This window comes from Pongo pygmaeus, chromosome 9 (genome assembly GCF_028885625.2).
Source record: "Pongo pygmaeus isolate AG05252 chromosome 9, NHGRI_mPonPyg2-v2.0_pri, whole genome shotgun sequence".
Classification (NCBI taxonomy): Eukaryota; Metazoa; Chordata; class Mammalia; order Primates; family Hominidae; genus Pongo; species Pongo pygmaeus.
The window spans coordinates 130,345,475-130,363,285 of NC_072382.2; the positions used below are offsets into that span (position 1 = coordinate 130,345,475).

Here is a 17,811-nt window from a genome sequence, read left to right on the forward strand (position 1 = left end):
ACACATAGAAACAAGCCGTTCTTAAGGAAAGGACCTATTAGTTGAGTTTATATGTTTGTTGTGAACTATCTTTTCACTTCTATATATGGTTTCAATCAACTGACAAACAGAACTCATTCCAGCTCCCTCGAACCCCCAAACCCAGTCATCATAGAAACAGCACTCCTGAATTGTAGGCCCAAGTGCTTAAACGTCTCCATGGTTCCAGCTGCGCTCGCCGCATTGCTCCCACCACCATCATCCTTGCGAGGAGACACAATCTCAGCCTTCTGTGCACAGCAGCCCTGGAGCTGAATGTCAGGGGGCCCAGAGGGAGGGGACATGACCTACATGTCTTTATTAATATTTCTGAAGGACCTCAGAATGACAAAACATCAGTTTGGTTGTGCTGAAAGTTTAAGCAGAGTAAGAAAGGGTTAAACTAAGCAATAAATTATGGCGGAGGCAAAGAAGTGTTAACCACAGGGGGCAGCAACTAAACTTATTGATAATCAGATACAACAGAGTAGCCTGTTCTTGAAATTAATTATTTTCCAGGGTGCACTGCCTTCTCCCTAGATCTTTCTATATACTTTCACCTCCAAAATCACTCATCTCTAAGGATAGCTGGCAGTGCCTTATCCTAAAAGAAAGCATCTTTCCCTCTCAAACTACATTTGCTTCAGAAATTCTGTAAGGCCAGACTCTCGTAAGTTGCTTAGCACCAATATTTGTGTCAAAGACGAAAAAAAAAAAAATTACTTCCTATCCTTCTCTTCTTCAAATGCATATAAATGAAAGAGTTGGACAACACCATGTACCAAAGACACAAAGTCACATTTGGGTGTTGGATGCTTTCCTTCCAACGGACCTTTGGTACCAGAAGAAAAATTTATGGCAGATTAGAAACATGGGTAAAGTAAGTAACCTACATGAATAAGGTCGGACGTTTCTCAAAGTTAAGAGGATAATTTCAGTTCTCCTCCGGTCTCCTTACCCTCAACCCAGAAAAGAGGGGCAAGGCATATGACAGGGACGCTTGGGGAGGCAAGACCTTATTTGAAAATCTGCCTGAAGGCCAACCCGTTAGACTGCCCGGGGCCCTCCACCCAGCCTCAGTTCTATGGGGGACGTGGAGTCAGGGGATGATGTTCTCTGAGGCAGCGTCCATCTCCCCTCAACATTAAGGAATAAGGCCAGAGGGTTCTCGCTCATTTGGGAAAATAAAAAAAAGCAGGAATGGGGCGCTGGAAATTCTATAAGCTTTTCCCCACCACTCACAAAAACACAGCTGTGAAAATAAATACCACCCCCCAAACCAAGGGTCTAGGGCCACCAACAGTCCTCCTCCTCCTCCTCGTCCTCCTAATCCAGCTGCCAACAGCATCCCCCGCTCCTGAAGAAATGCACCGCCTAGAAGGGAACGGCGAAAGGGGGAAGAAGTCCAGCGGACCCCCGGCCTCTGGCCGAGAGCTTGGGTGGGGGCCTCGGCCGTCGCCACTCACCCGGGGAGGGGAAAAGCTCCAGATCGACTTTTTCCGTCTTGATGATGGTGAGAGTCGGCTTGAGATCGACGGCCGCCTTCATGGTGCCAGGAGTGGGGGGCGTACGGGATGGTAGCAAGTTTGCAGTTACTGTTGTTTTTCTTTTTAATGAGGATTAGTAACAGGGGGAAGGGGACCGGGGAAATCCGACTTTCTTCCCAAAAATCTCAAATTCCCGCTGCCTTTCTTTCCCCCGCGCCCGGACGGTGCGCGCCCAGCACTCCAGGGGAAGTTGGCACTTTGCGGCGAAGTGAGCGCGCTCGGGTCCCAGCCTCGCCCGCGCCGCGCCCGCTCCTCCTGCCCGGCCCTCGCCCGCTCCCTCCTCTCCGCCGGCGGCTGCCTCGTTCGCTCTCGATCTCCCGGCCGCTCTCCCTCCCTCTCGCCCTCCCGCGCTCTCCCCTCCTCTTTAGGGCGTTTCTCGCGGCGCCGCGTCTCGGCCGCTGGGTCCGTGCGCCCCGGGCCCGGCGATGTCCGCTTGGGGGAGCGAGGGGCGGGGCGTCGGGGCAGGGCGGGGAGCCGGGGGCGGGGCCGAGCACCGCGGCCAATCTCCGCCCGCGGCCCAAAGCGAAAGGAAGGGCGGGCGAGCGCGGGGCCGGGCCGCGACCGCGGAGGAGCAGTGCGTGGAGCCCGGGGCCTCGGGGCCCAGGCAGGAGTGGGAAGGGCCGGGAGCGGGTGTGCAGGCTGGGTGCACAGGCCGCCTCCACCGTTTCGGGAAAGTCCGTCTGATTCTCCACGCATTCTTGAGGGCTTGGTCACCCGCTCTCGCCCCCTCCCAGTAGCAGCATAGTTTTCCAAGTGCGTGTACATCATTCATTCACAAAGACTGACACACAGGACGTGAGGCATGTGGATGAAGGCAAGCGTGCAGGCAGGCGCAGGGGATTCGTGAGCCCGTGTCCTCAAAGGGCTTTAGGAGTACTGGACTCCAGCCGGATCTTGAGTCAGGGCGTGTGTTTCTTCTGGAGGAGGCTTCAGTTTTTCAGAGCCCACCCATGTAATGCTCCTGCGTTGGCAGGAAAGTCCAGAACGGGACCCCAAACTAGAACCCAGCCATGAGCTTCCGTAAGCTTCCAATTTACCTCCAGCAGTGGTTGGGTTGAAGGGGAAGTTATGATTTATTTCTAATTATTCTGTTCCTCTAATTATGTCACCGTTGGCCAAAGCTTTGTCTTTCCTTTCACAGACTCTCCTCTTTTAGATAAAACAACCCTCCCACGACCGCCACCAAAAAAGTGATGCAGAGGCTCTATGGTTTTGAATTTCTGGAGTACATCATTGGCAGCCATGACACAATCACAATGCACAGTTTCTGTTCCATTTGGGAACTCCCAACACTTGAGATAAAACAAAATGAACCCGAATAATTCATGGTTTGCCACTAATACACTGGTTGTAATAAATAGAGATAGTTTGTCCTAATTAACAAATCAACCAGTATATGTATATCTAAATACATAGCTAGAACCAGGCATTGAGCTCCATCTTTGATTAACAGAAAGATTAAACATAAATCCTCCTGAGCAATCTCAGAGAAAGCTATTTTTAAAGTTTCCTGATTTCTCAGCACATTTAAACTCCCAACATTTGACTGTAACTGTAACCTGTGCCTCTGGTAAGTTTTAACACACAGGCTTACCTTCATCTAAACCCAGTTTTGTGCCCTTGAAGCCTTAGTAATTTGCAGATTTCCCACAGCAAATCGGGGAGGAAGCCAGGAACAGAAAAATCTCTGGCTCCTGGTCTAAACTCCAGATTAAATCCCTCCTTAGTGACCAGAGGAAAATATTTGTATGTGATAGTCCTAATTTTTGAAAGAACAAAGACTGTTGCAATCCAGCTGTGTTTCCAAAAGGTATGAGAAAACAATGCTGGCCTCCAGATGACAAGAACAGACACTTCTGGTCCTGGGAAAAGCCTAGGGAAACAGCTGATGAATGAATTGTACATTTACACGTCCAAATGAACCACAAAAAAAAAAAAAGTTTCTTGAATCAATTCTGCCTTACTCACTATGAATTCATCAGGAAAAGAAGTGAAGAAATCTAGAGTTGCTTTGGGGAATTTTGTTTTGTTGATGTTGTATTAAGAAAATGTTGGCATTTTTTAATCCAAGTGTGAGTACTTCTCTATTTTCAAATGCAGATTCCTCAGAGCAACTCATTTCTCTCTTCCCCAGTCTTCTCCTCAACTTTCTTCCCCAGACTAGCCTAAACACTGCTGCTAACATCCACCCAAATTAGATACTAAAAAAGCCTACCGTGATTAAACTGTAAACACTTTCCACTCTAGCAGTGAGGAAAATTATTCTTTCTAATTCTTCAATAGTGACAACTCAGATAGTCAATCATCCATTTCCTAATCCAGTCCTGAAGCACAGAAACAAAATGTGTGAATGTCCAAATCAAGGAATAGGGTTACGTAAAGCAGCAGTTTGGAGAGATAGCCAGGCGCCACCACAGGCTGCCAGGAAAGTTACCTCCAGATGATATTAATTATGAATATTTATGCCATCAGAAGTTATGCATCTAACCCTGGATTTGGATGAAGAGCACTAATAAGGTCATGTTAAAATATTTTTTACATATTTAAGATATAATAATCCGATCAGGTCTGCCAGGGTCATGCTTCATTAATCTAATCAATGTTGATAAATGATATTTTTATTCATTCTTTTTAGGACACAAGTAGATTTTTCTAAATGTTCATATGGACTTTAAATGATATTTCTATGTTATCATATGCTAAAAAAAATGATGCCTAGCCTAGTGCCTAAGACATTGCAGAGCTCAATAAATATGTGTTGAATGATGAACTATCAACTTTTTGGTCACTATGGGCTCCCTAATTCAATGGTTAAGTGAGTTTGATATGCTCTGGCCTGTGAAGATGAACTAAAAAGTGTCAGAGGCTGTGCCCTTTTCCCTTCATAGTAGAGCAGAACCTCCATCCCCAGCACTCACATCCACTCAGTTACATGTGTGCCTCAGTGTCCCCACCAGCCAAACAACAGCAGCCAAATGCTGCCTTTCATCCACTTGGGCAAGATACTTCAATGCCATATCTGGTTTTTAAGGCACTCAGGAAAAAAAAAATCAATCAAATAATACTTCTGTGCTTGTGCTTGTACTGCAGCAGTCTGTTCCTCCTGCATTTGGGAAAAAACAGAATTGTATTTTTAAGCATTCCTTAGACTTCGGCTAATTATATCCTACCAAGTGCTGAATCGCCTTACACTAGGAACGTCAAGTCAGTAAGGGCCAAGAAAAGTCCGCAGGAGTTGGGGAACAGAAGAGTGGAGCTAGACAATAATATTAAGAAAATAGTCACCTTCATACAGGAATTCCTCAAGCACATGGAGTATGTAAAAAGCATACTTTCTTTTTTATTTATACTCCTCCCTCAACTCTACCCCAGCTTCAATAAAAAAGAAATATAAATATACACTTAATGTTGAACAATCATGGAAGACAGACTTTCCCTCTCCAGAAGTGTCCTAGCACGTTGTCTACTCCTGAGTCTTGAACTTCAACAAAACAAAGAATCTCTGAGTTTTGAGCTAAAATATGCTTTACTGAAGGTAGGTACAAAAACATTCAGACCACTAACGGCTGATCCAGAACCAGTTTATGACTCACAGATGTTGATTTACTGGTATAAATGTAAGATTTAGAAAAAAAAAAAGCCCTCAATTAACAACAATCTGTCTGAGCTGCATTTGTGGTCTCATTTTTCTCTGAGAAAAGGTAACAGTCTCTGTCATACACAGAAACAGGCTTTGAAAGCTTACCTCTAAGGCAAGTGGTTTCTATGTGATAATTTTAGTCATTAAAAAGCACACTAGGGAAGAAAAATGCCTGGCACTTCAATATCTACATTATCAAGCAGCAATAAAATGGAAAATTAGAGATAGGAAGGAAAATTAAAATAACTCTCTTAATTAAACTTGGATGCCAAAAGGCCTTAGGGTCAGTTAAGGGACCCAAGTCAGGGGACTCAGATGGTACTGTCGCTGACTGCAGGCTGGCTCTGTGACCTCACTAAAGCCACTTAACCTTTTTGTGTCACAACCTCATCTCTGTTTCAGGGAATAAAATCAGCCCTAGCTCTCCCTAGAATGGAACACAGACTCATTGGCTATTGTTTAGAAGGCACAATAAACAATGAGGGTAGGAGGGGCTGCAGTCAGGAGGGAAGAAGGGAGGGTGGGGTGGGGTTGGGGGAGAGGGGAGGACTTGGGAGCCTGTTTGCCCTGGAAAGCTCTCTATAAGAAAACAAAGAGGATAGTAGTGTGGGCTTTGGAATAAGACTCAGGTTCAAATTCTTACTCTACCAACTAACCAGCTGAATTGCCACAGGTAAGTCATTTAAACAATCCCGAACCTCAGTTCCTCCATGTTTCAACTAGGGATAATAGCAGCACACACCTTTTAAGGCTATTTGAATGATTAAATGAGATAATGTATGCAAAGAATTTAGCACAGTGTCTAGGTGAGAATTAGTATTTGATTATTGTTATTAAGATCTAGCATACAGTAGAATATGTGAGAAATCACATTAAATGTCTCTCTACAGCCATCTCTTTGCAGAATAGCTTGGATGCTCAATTTTCCTGAACGATCTCCAGGGAGAGATAGAACAACTATCACCACACTTCATTTAAAAATCTCTTCAAGCCCCTTCCTCAGTTCTTAAACTGACAACCTGCCCAGCATCAGCCTCACTTGAGAAATTCCAGAACTACCTGATTGAAGAAGAGAACTACAGATTTATATTTGTTTTGAGTCACAGAACAGTGATAGTTTAAATTCTGAAAGAAGATCATATTTGTAGTGCCTCTTTGGAAACAAAACCTTAGGTCTTGGATTTGTCACATGTTAGAGCTCAATGGGAGTTTATCAGTGCTCTCCACATCCAGCACTCCTATTTACCAGAGGAGAAAAATGAGTTTGAGTGAGGAAATTATTATTTCCAGGGCCACACAACCTAAAAAAATCAGTGTCAGTACTGGAAACAGATGCCCTGATAGCAGTTCTCTCCCTGGCATCTCCTTGCATTTACTTTGCATTTCACTTTGGCAGGAGAAGTACCAGACACCCTTGAGACACAAGACAGGAAACAATGGACATAGGAGTAGATAGATGAGCAGACTCAGTTTCTAGAAATCCAACTTCTCTACACTGGATGTATTGTCTTTGGGCAAACACATTGCAGGATAACCACACTATGGTTCCCTGTGGGAGACTGCTTGGCATGGGCTGTCAGGAGAGAAAGGGCCTGGGTTGGCTCTATTGCTGTCTGCAGTTTCTTTAGACTATAATTATGAACTATTCAACTGCATCTGCAGCCCCAACAATGTGGAACGGATTGGCCTAATCCACAGACCAAGCGACATTTTAAAATCCAGCAGTTTAGACACGTATTCCTCTTGCAGCAAATCAAACATGGCTCAGACAGGAAGAGGTAAGGAACTGCCCAAGGTTAGAGGGTTCTGAGGTCTCATCCACACCCAGTGTTGTGTGCTTCCCTGAAGCAGGCTGAGCATGTTGCCTGGAATTGCTGCAAATGCAGAATGCAGACTACTCTGTGAGCCTTTGGGGATCACGTAATTGGGATTCCAATTTAAGTTGTCCTGAATTGGACTCTTCAGGAGGTAGAGGGATAATGGCAATAGCACAGATGGCAAGAGAACCAACATCCTTTAATAATATGACAGAAGAGGACAGCCAGTCTCCTAGAAGCTCTGTATCCCAGGGCTACAGGATTTCACCCACTGTCCAAGGCTGCAGGTGGTTTCATCCTGGTGGAAGGCTAAGGCCTTCCTCTGATCTTACTCTGCTTTTCTCTTGGGTTACAAAGACGACATCAAACTTCAGAACAGATGTTCTCTGCAGTTGTGGTTTGAATCTTACATTAAGACAATTTCACTGTGAAATCTTTTCCCCTCTCCCCACTACTTTCATCTAAAATGCCAAATCAATTGCCCCAAAAGACTAACATTTACCACCCTAGAGATCAAGAAGCAGAGATAAGTGGAGCACAAAAAGGAGAAATAGCCCTGAAAGGAAAAGGGACAGTGGTACAGGAGGAAGTAGTGGAAGGGAAGTCCTCTGAGAACAATGGAAGTGTAAGTCGAGGACAGAGAAGGGGAGGAGATGAGGAGGTAGAGTCACAGTGATTTTATGTTCTTGTCATTCTGGGACTTCAGTCCCCAAGATTTCAAAATGCAGTTAAGACCTAGTGAAGTATCCCATACTTTAATTAATTGTCTTGCATGGCCAACAGTCATGGAACTACAGAAAACAGATCAATGGGAGGTCCTCATGCTGGAAGAGATGCAAAGGATCCAGGACAGAATGGAGGTGAAAGGATCTCAGGAGGTCACAGAAGACACAAGGGAAGTTCAAGCTGAAAATCTAGGCAGAATATAGAGTGTGTTTCTCAATCTTTTCCTCACATGGACATTTACAGTACACAAAGAATTTCCCTCACAGAAGCTGTCACCCCACCCCTGCAAGTTGCCACTTTTCTGCTCAGCTCAAGAGCACACTCCTAGTACATATTTGAATACGCGTGTCAGTCTCCTACACTCTTTAAAGGCAGCAACTGAGGTTCAGTCATTATTACACTCCATGGTGTTTAGCTCAAGGTAGTAACAGCCCCATAAATTATGTTCATTATTTAATTAATGAACAGTTAACTTCCTAACATCCTGTAACATTTTTACAGAAAAATGAAGCTCAGATACCAGTTTTGTTTTGCCTAGTTCGGTCTAAAGTGAGACTCAAATTTGCCCCAAGTTTAAGATTAAAGATCCAACTAACTGACTCATTTCTAACTAAAAAGGTCTTCGTAAAGTTTTATTCTGTTCCTCCCATTCCTCCCATCCCCTTAAAGGAGAATGTTGCTAAGATCACAATATTCATTTTACTTTTTATCTAATTTTTTATTCTGAGACTTCATGTAAAAAATGACTTTTGGCTCACCACAAAGCAAATCAGTTGTTTGATCGTCAGCCTGGACGTTTTAACGTCATGCTATTCATATTCTCAGATGGCTGCTCAGAAGCAGTCTTCAGGAATTTCCGAACTTCTTGTTGAATCTTTTATTTCACTGGCTTCCACAAAGGTAAGATGTACAACTGCTATATACATTATTTGTAAGATAAGGGAAATACATGAAATGAACTCAATTTCCTCCATCTTTATGAGAAAGAATAGACTGTTACATGCTTTATGGTGAGCCAGGGTGCTTATTACAAATCCCTTTCACCTTCTCAAGTTTAATCTGTCAGGACTCCGGAAGCACTGTATTTTGAAATATATCTTCTGGCTATACAGGTGAGTCGATAGTGAGGAAGGGTATGGGTTGGAAGTAGAAATGGGGGGACATGGGGATGGGCTGAGAGTGAAAATGGGAATGAAAAGGACAGGGAGGATCAAATGGAGCTGCTACAATCTAGCAGGTGGCACAGAAATATAGAAAGCAGCCCTAACCACTTTTGGCGAAGTAGAGTATTGCTCTCTGCATTTCATTGTTTGGATCTACTAATGGGTAATCAAGATGTTGGAACAGAAAAGGCAGCTGATCTTAAAGCCTAAAAACCAAGGAAATATTGGGTTTGGTGAGGGCTTATCATTTCTCCTGAGTTCTGAGGGGGAATCATGAACACACATTATTTTACATCACTTCTTCCAGAACCAGTTCCATATAAGAGTCCCAAGAAAACATTGATGTGTCACACTGAGAACAGCCTGCTTAGCCAGTAAATATAACATTCTTTGAGTACATCATTGCAGTCATCCACAAACATTTTACTCAAGAATCTATGCCTATCTTACCTTAGGCATCCTTCAATGAGCAGCATTATAGTGTCATAATGAATTAATATGAATCCTAGCTTCACCAATGCTAACCCTACCAACAGAGGAAGTAAAATGCATAGCACTTTTTAAGTTCCCATGCTGCTTTAAACCTCTTTTCTGGTATGTACTCTCCTGAAAAGGGTGCACAGAATCTGAGTTTCATAAATATGCAGGAGCATAAATTCATTAAAACAACTTTAGGGTGTCCAATGTAATTATTCATATTTAGAATTTACTGAGCATCAAGCATGCCAATGATATAAAGTTGACAGATTTGAATAAGAAGCTCAAAAAGGGACATGTCAATTTCTCCAGCGTTACAGCTCACATTTGATTCTCAGCTCTTAAGGGCCAAAAAGAAGTGAGGTCTTCTTTAATTTACTGAAGCCAGCTGTGCTCACTCCACATCTTGCATCAGCCCTGTGAAGGAGTCAGAATGTAGTGGATGGTCCTGCCCATGACTCATGAGGTGGAACAGACCCAGCTCACATCTCATCTATCTGGATTGGCTCCCATACAATAAAAATCTTTCTTCCGTTGAGTTGGTGAAAAGAAGAGAAGCAAAATGGGCAAGTGTGACGTGTAAGAGGGCGCCATTTAATCAGACAGGCCTGTGAAACACTTTCAAGAGTCCAGGGCTGGCAGTGATAGGTAATGACAAGTAACGTGCAGAATGAAGAAAGCAGAAAGCATATAGAAGTTGCTTCTTAGTGGAGACGTGTTTCATCAGAATGATCAGAAACATGTGTTCTCCCCAGATTGGGAAACCATCTTGAAAGACTTCATCACAAAAAGGCCTTGGGTGGGAAGTACCACAAGGCACCCATCCGGGAGGAGTGGGAGGAGGTACAGCTGGGTGGGAAGCTGGCAACGGACTGCGAGAGGAAAGAACAAAGGGCACTCAGCGCTCTCATGGCAGATTCCCAAGAGAGAACCCTTTCCAGGAATTTAAAATTCTGAATAATTGTTGAGAATTTTTAAAAATCATGAAGATTATAAACTCTTCTTTCAGGGGATTCCACAGCATTGAGAGAGACCAGATGGCTGGCAACAAAATTCTAGATCCAGGAAAGGTCCAGCATCTACATATCCATCTGCTTTTAGTGAGCTAATGCTTTCTCCTACAGAGAGTATTTGTCTAATTGAATTGAATTGAATTGAACTGAGGTGTGGAGGTAAAAAGGCTATTCCAAATAAGTGTTCCTGTTTCCAAATGGTCCATACAAACACCTGCAGTTTCTTACCAAGCAGAAACTACCAGGCTTTGGTTTCCTCACCATAGAATAAATTTAAACTCTAAAATAACCACGGAGGCAACATAGTAGAGTGGGTTAAGAGCATAAGCTTGGCAGTAGATAGACGAGAGTTTGAATTTTAGCTTGGCTGCTCTCCAGATGTCAGTCTTTGACCTCAGAAAGCCTCAGTTTCTTCATCTACAGAATGGAGATGAGGAGAGTGCCTAGTTCACAGAGTTGAACTGAGATGAGATGAGATGAATGGGTGCCATGTGCTTTGCACTGTGCATGATGCAGAATGAAGACTCAGTAACCCTTCACTGCTATTATTAATTTTAAAAATCAGAATTGTGACTTCAGATTTAGTGAGCATAAAATTTTCATGAATGTTAATCCAAACTGTAGTATATAGTATTCTTATGAAGAAATGAGGACACAGTGTCCTATCTTCATGTGTGCTGTTAAAATCATGACATAGTGACAAAGATAATTTTTGGTCTGGGTATGCAAATCACGCAAATCCTTGACACCATCCCTCTTGGATGAAAGGGGATTAATTCCCACTATATAGATGTGAGATACAATTATGAAAGTTCTAATCATATACTCACAGCTACGTTACAAATTAGCAGCAAAGAGAATGTGTACCCTCTCGAATTCCTTCCAGTATTGGGTTCTCCACTCTCTGGATTGCACATTTGATAGCCAATGATTTTTACAACCTAAACAAAATAAGACCTTCTTAAGCAACTGGCCTCAGCATTTGACTTTCAATCTGGGAAGAATCCCACATGCTATTCAATATGCCCCCATAGCACTCTGCCTGAGGTACTTCCCAAACTAGCACCCATTAGGCAGCACCTTACTGCACTCACTTCACAGAAGTCTTTTTCTATGTTATTGCATCTTACATTTTCCTTGGCTGTCTCTTTTTCTGCCAGCCAACAGTTCTTGTTGTTTTTGTTGTTTTGTTTTTTGAGACAGGGTCTCGCTCTATCACCCAGGCTGGAGTGCAGGGGCATGAACAGTTTAACTTGTGCTATAAACCTAAACCTCTATCTATCTCTAATTGTGCCACACACATACATTTCAGCTACAGAATTCTGAACCCAGATAGCACTCCCTGCAAGCTTGGACTTGCCACCTGGAATTCAGATAAAGTATTCTGCTCCCTGTTGTTAACTACCTATGCTGACCAGTTGCCCAAAAGAACCTTAGGGAAAGGTTTCTCATCTTGCCCCTTGGGCCACCAGTCAAACCATGGGTGCTCTTAGGACTGCCCTCTAAAAACACAGAATTTGCCATTTACATCAGCTATGTAATCTGCATTCTGGCACTACCATTGCCTGGCACCTAGCCATCAAGGCTGGCAGCAGAGAACAGTCATAGTCTTCTCGCTAGTTGCCCGCTCCATTTTGGCAAGACGAATGCTGTATCATTGGGAAAGCAGACTTAATTGGTTTTCTGGGGGTGTTTAGTTAAGTCACCCCACCTCAGCTCCAAGTTGATGGAAGTGTCACTTTGCCCTTTCCAACAACCATAGCAAATAAATGATGGGGACATACTCCAAAATGCACATGGCTGAGTCCTCTTGCTCTCCTTTTTTTTCCCCCAGTGACTTTGGGGAGGTTTGGGCAGTGATCCTGCATACACAATACTGTTCTTGTTCTTCTTTTCTCTTACAGAGCAGCCTTGAATAGCTCTGTCTAAAATTATTAGCAGGGGCAGCCCTAGGCTCCAAGAGATCACAGCCCTCATGCTGGGCCTGAACAAAGACCCTGCTTTTTCCCAACAATTAGCCCTGCAAAAAAGGACATCTATCTCCCTCTATTAAAACCACCACGTGCCTTCAAGTCAGCCCATTGTAAAGCTAATTAAATAACACGCCTCTCTCCCCATGCAGGTCTCCTGATTAGCTTTCCTCTGTCAGAAACCTCTGCAAAGAGCCTAGTGATAGACAAGCCAATGTTCCACTTCTCCTAAGCCCCACCCCCGTCGCCAATTAGCCGTCGCCTTTGAAAAGCCATCCTTATCAATGTTGGTGAGTTTGTTCACGCTCCATATCCATCCAAAGCCCAGATGTTAGTCACCTCCACCTTAAAGGAATGGATACAGTTCACACTGCTTTTAAAATAAATTATTTGGAAAGGCAAAAGTTTTCATCACAGTGTAAAATCTTTGGCCAGCATTCCCCACATCGCAGTACACCAGGGCTGCCGCTACCATTGCGGGAGAGCGTCAGAGAAGGACTTTCCTGAAAGTCAGAGAGCCTGGGCAAGATGCAGCCAAGGTGGCCATTTCTACCAGATTTCTAAAAACAGTATGCAGAAAACCACCCCTTAGGTTAAACTCCCTTAGATACTCCTCACCGCCAAACAGATAAAATCCAAGCACAGTCCAAAAGGCCAAAATTGGTCCTCTTTACCTTTTGACCACACCTTCTACCCCACATAGGGAGCCTGCTCTCTAACAATCATGGACTTGTGGCAATCCCTTGAACACACTCTAGTTCTTCACTCTTTTGTGCATTTTTACAGGCTTTTCTCCCTTCTGGAAAGCACTGGTCTACCTGCCCAGCACCTCTGTCAAGACTCAGCAGTAAATCACCTCCCCCATGGTTTCCAAGGCCTTGCTAGATAAAATCGGGCACTACCTCCTCTGTGCTCTCAGCAGCACATATAGGTTTCCAATGGGGCGCTTACATTACCGAAAATAATCGGAGCCCCTCAAGAACAGCAATCGTATTCTACTCAAATTTGAATTTCCAGCTTTAAACACAAGGACTTAGTGAATGCTTAATAAGTGTTGGAAGAATAGATAACTGAGTAACTGAGTAAATGAAATGAATAAGTAAAAGAATGACTAAATGAATGAATAAAATAACCACTTTATACCAAATGTGATCTAAGATGGCACATTCAGGCCTACTTCCAGCTTTGCTACAGATGGTCTTTGTGCATAGTAAAGGGCATTATTATTTTATGACATGGTTGTCTTTGTTTGAAATTGTCAGATCTCCTACACATGCACACACGTTTACAAATGCACTTTTTAGATACAATTTTTTAAATAATAAAAATGGAGGGAGAACAGGCCAGCTATTTTCTAACTCTGCTTAATAGTTCTAGAGCTTAACTTTTCAAACTAGTCTTTGAGGTTTTTGCTCATTTAATCTTTAGACCATACAAACCCTTTCCTTCCAAGTGTTTTTAGGAAGACTCGCCAGTCTTCTTGGATGTCCCATACAGATGAGTAGATGACTAGACTATAAAGAAATCCCATATACAATTAAATTTTTCCATGAATGCTCATAGACCTCAAAATTCGCAATGAAAACAAGAAAATTTTTTCCTTTTTGAAGAATATTTTATTTTATTTTATTTTATTTTAAGGTCCAGATACACGTGCAAGACATGCAGGTTTGTTACACAGATAAACATATGCCCTGGGTGGTTTGCTGCACCTATTAGCCCATCACCTAGGTATTAAGCCCTGCATATATTAGCTATTTATCCTGATTTTCTCTCTCCCCCTACCCCTCCAACAGGCCCCAGTGTGTGTTGTTCCTCTCTCTGTGTCCATCTGTTCTCATTGTTCAACTCCCACTGATAAGTAAGAACAGACAATGTTTGGTTTTCTGTTCCTGTGTTAGTTTGCTGAGGATAATGGCTTCCAGCTCCATCCATGTCCCTATAAAGGACATGATCTTGTTCTTTTTTATGGCTGCATAGTATTCCATGGTGTATGTGTACCATATTTTCTTCATCCAGTCTATCATTGATGGGCATTTGAGTTGATTCCGTGTCTTTGCTATTGTGAATAGTGCTGCAATGAACATATGCGTGCATGTTATTTTTATAATAGAATGACTTATATTCCTTTGGGTATATACCCAGTAATGGGATTGCTGGGTCAAATGGTATTTCTGGTTCTTGATCTTTGAGGAATTGCCACATTGTCTTCCACAATGGTTGAACTAATTTACATTTCCACCAGTAGTGTGAAAGCATTCCTATTTCTCCACAGCCTTGCCGGTATCTGTTGTTTCTTGACTTTTTAATAATCGTCATTCTGACTGGCATGAGATGGTATCTCATTGTGGTTTTGATTTGCATTTATCTAATGACCAGTGATGTTGAGCTTTATGTCATATGTTTGTTGGCCACATAAATGTCTTCTTTTGAGAAGTGTCTATTCATGTTCTTTGCCCACTTTTTAATGGAGTTGTTTTGTTTTTCTTGTAAATTCGTTTAAGTTCCTTGTAGATTCTGGATATTAGACCTTTGTCAAATGGATAGAGTGCAAAAATTTTCTCCCATTCTGTAGGTTGTCTGTTCACTCTGATGCTAGTTTCTTTTGCTGTCCAGAAGCTCTTTCATTTAATTAGATCCCATTTGTCAATTTCTGCTTTTGCTGAATTGCTTTTGATGTTTTTGTCATGAAATCTTTGCCCGTGCCTGAATGGTATTGCCTAGATTTTCTTGTAGGGTTTTTATAGGAAAACCAGAAAAATTAAAGGACTTGGCAAAATAGATTTTGAGCTCTGCCAAATCCCAAACATTTAAAAACAACCAAAGTCAATGAGTGGGTCTCATCCCTGACACATCAAGTCTTATGGCAAAAATCACTCACTGCCTGATGAATCCTGTGTACCTTCATCTCTATGCATGACGACATTTAGGGCCAGCTCTTTCCTCTTTCCTTGCTATTTTACCACCACAATCTCAACTTTTGAAAAGTTGTGTCTTTCTAATATTCATGGGCACCTTCCAGATAGAAAGAGAAATTAAGACACAAAGCAACAGAGGAAGATTCCATGATCTTGTAGTTAATCAGTAATTGTATCAGTAAGAGTTCGTAACCTCCAACCTGAGATGAAGCAGGCAAACATTGTCATTCATTTGGCAGTCACTTTGTTCTGGCAAGGTTCCTACTTGTTAAAGTGGAATGCTCACTTTATAATGATCATAATGGATTAAAAGCTGTAAAATTAGACTCTGGCTGGCAGTAAGTTCTTTATTACTCTCCCTTACCACAGTGTGCCTCCATTCTCAGATGTTGCCTTAAAGAGGAGTAATCTAAGACCTCTAAATACGTAAAAAATAGGACAATAAGTAAAGACAAAGAGACCCGCATTTTTATATAGATTTGTCTCCTCCAGATGCAGCTTGGCATGTATACAACACAGCCATTGAGAATTAAGCGTGTAAAAATCACACCTGTTAATTTGTCAAGGACAGACAAAGTAAACTATAAGGCAGAAATAAAACTGTTTCAACAAAGATAAATGGAAAACATGGATGAAAGAGAAGAATGATTTGGAATGAATGCCAGAGTATTAATCAAATAAAAATATAAGATGCATATAGTCAATATACTTTATTCAAATAGTAAGAAGAGAAGAAATATGTATCATAAATGAACATTATCATGAGATATTGGGTACAAGAATTCAATACATTGGGTAAACAGACTGTAGAGATCTTAAGAGCTTAAGATTTTAGAGAATAGCATACATTCTGTGGTCTAGAAAAAGCTGTTTTCTGATCCAATTGAGATTGTGAGCAATGTCAAGAGGCATAACAGACAAATCAAGACACACAAGAAGCCTCTCATTAGGAGGAGAAAGAGCTTGGAATTGGTTGAAGGGAGCAGCCGTGTTGACAGTTCATGTTAATACATTCCAGTTAGCAGGTTATTTAAGCAATGACTTCAGGCTAAGCTGGCCTTGTAATTCTGCAAATCAGATCCCATAGAAGAGCAATTAGCAGACATTCATTTCATACTCTTTTCATAAAGTTTGGGTCATTTTAAATTTTTTATGTGTCAAACCTCAGAAGTAAATATGAATACACATCACCTCTTTCCTTTGATTAAAATAGTAGGGATGCTTTACCTTATCTAGCATGAAAGATCACAAAATAATTCCAACATCACCTCACGGCACCTCTGAGAAATGCCTAAGAGGTGGGAAAGGATCCCAGCCTCACTGTATGCAGTATCAGTCCAGGTACAGAGACTCTCTCCAATGTTTTGCACAACTTTGATCCATGTCAGCTGTGCAAAATACTGAAGATGCATATTAGCTCAACTCTTTCAAATCATTCATGTGTCCAAAATCACTTTCACCTACCACTGAAAGTCCTTAAAATGTGGTTTTCTCCTGCCAAGTCTTTTGTCGTCATTTGTTGTTTTTTTTAATTAGACCTTTTATCACTATATACCATAATTTACCTGAGACATTATTTTCCCACTAACACTGAGTGTGTAGGGGGAGAGGGAGGGAAAGCATGGCATGGTGAATAAAGAGACTGTTAATCCACGAATTCCTACTTGTCTCCACTCAGAGTGGGAATAAGCAAAGTTGTCATTGGGAGGTGGATACAGTAGGATCCCAAGTGATGTATCTGCTTGAGTTCAAGTATGAACTGGAGGAGGAATTAAATCACAGTTGGGAATTAGAGGAAAGGAAAGGAAAGCAAGGACTCAGCTCCCTACCCCTGGGAACTAAGGAGCAAGGGAAACTGACATGAAATAAACTCCTGCACCCAAAACATTCAAAGTCGGGTGCACACCTTCCTAGCAGCTGCAGCAGGAAAACACTGGGAAACCTACTAAATAAGAGCAGCTGGTCACAGAACATATATTTCTAATTGTGCTTTTTTACCACTTATACGTGTATATTGGAATTCTGTAATAACATGTTCCAATAGAAACTTCAGGACAAATAGGACATAGCATTACAAACACAAAAACAATACGTTCTGGGAAATGTTCCATTGTTTTAAAGCTATATGTCCCAAATTCTTCACCAAAGGCCAAATAAGCACCTACAAGAAGGGAGAAGAAGTAATGAGATGGGGAAGAGGACTTAGAAGATGACTTCAGGAATAATATGTATTGACACCTTCAATATAAGAGGTATTTCCACTTTCCTTGGATTCACAGTATTTATTCCCTCAAATTGAACATATTCATTTTCTTAAAAGTCTTGTATACAGTAAATTCAGTAGATTTGGGATGTTTGCCACACAACTATTAGTGACTTTCTTTGAAACTTACCAAAGAAAATACAAGAAAAGTGAAAAAAAAATTAATGTCTTAAGCGGAAACACTCGCATTAAATAAGATTTAAACAATTGATTTATAAAAGTATGATGAAATTATCCTAGAAAAGTCTACTGACTTATT

At 42.0% G+C, this 17,811-nt stretch overlaps 1 protein-coding gene and 1 long non-coding RNA gene across 4 annotated transcripts in view; one reads left to right on the plus strand and one right to left on the minus strand.

The window, feature by feature from the left end:
• Positions 1-17,811, minus strand: part of ETS1 (ETS proto-oncogene 1, transcription factor) — a 138,027-nt gene that overhangs the window by 62,426 nt on the left and 57,790 nt on the right. Inside the window, exon 1 of one of the 3 annotated variants that reach the window (XM_054438709.2) lies at positions 1,485-1,955. The exons of the other annotated variants lie outside the window; for them this stretch is intronic. Coding sequence (XP_054294684.1) covers positions 1,485-1,566 — 82 coding nt within the window. The 5' untranslated portion in view covers positions 1,567-1,955. Of the gene's footprint in view, positions 1-1,484; positions 1,956-17,811 lie in introns of those variants that run through there. 3 annotated transcript variants of the gene reach the window in all.
• LOC129007630 (uncharacterized) lies at positions 5,705-9,945 on the plus strand. Its single transcript, XR_008492373.2, has 4 exons — positions 5,705-5,878; positions 6,096-6,983; positions 8,574-8,648; positions 9,701-9,945. It is a non-coding gene; the product is annotated as an uncharacterized LOC129007630 (long non-coding RNA).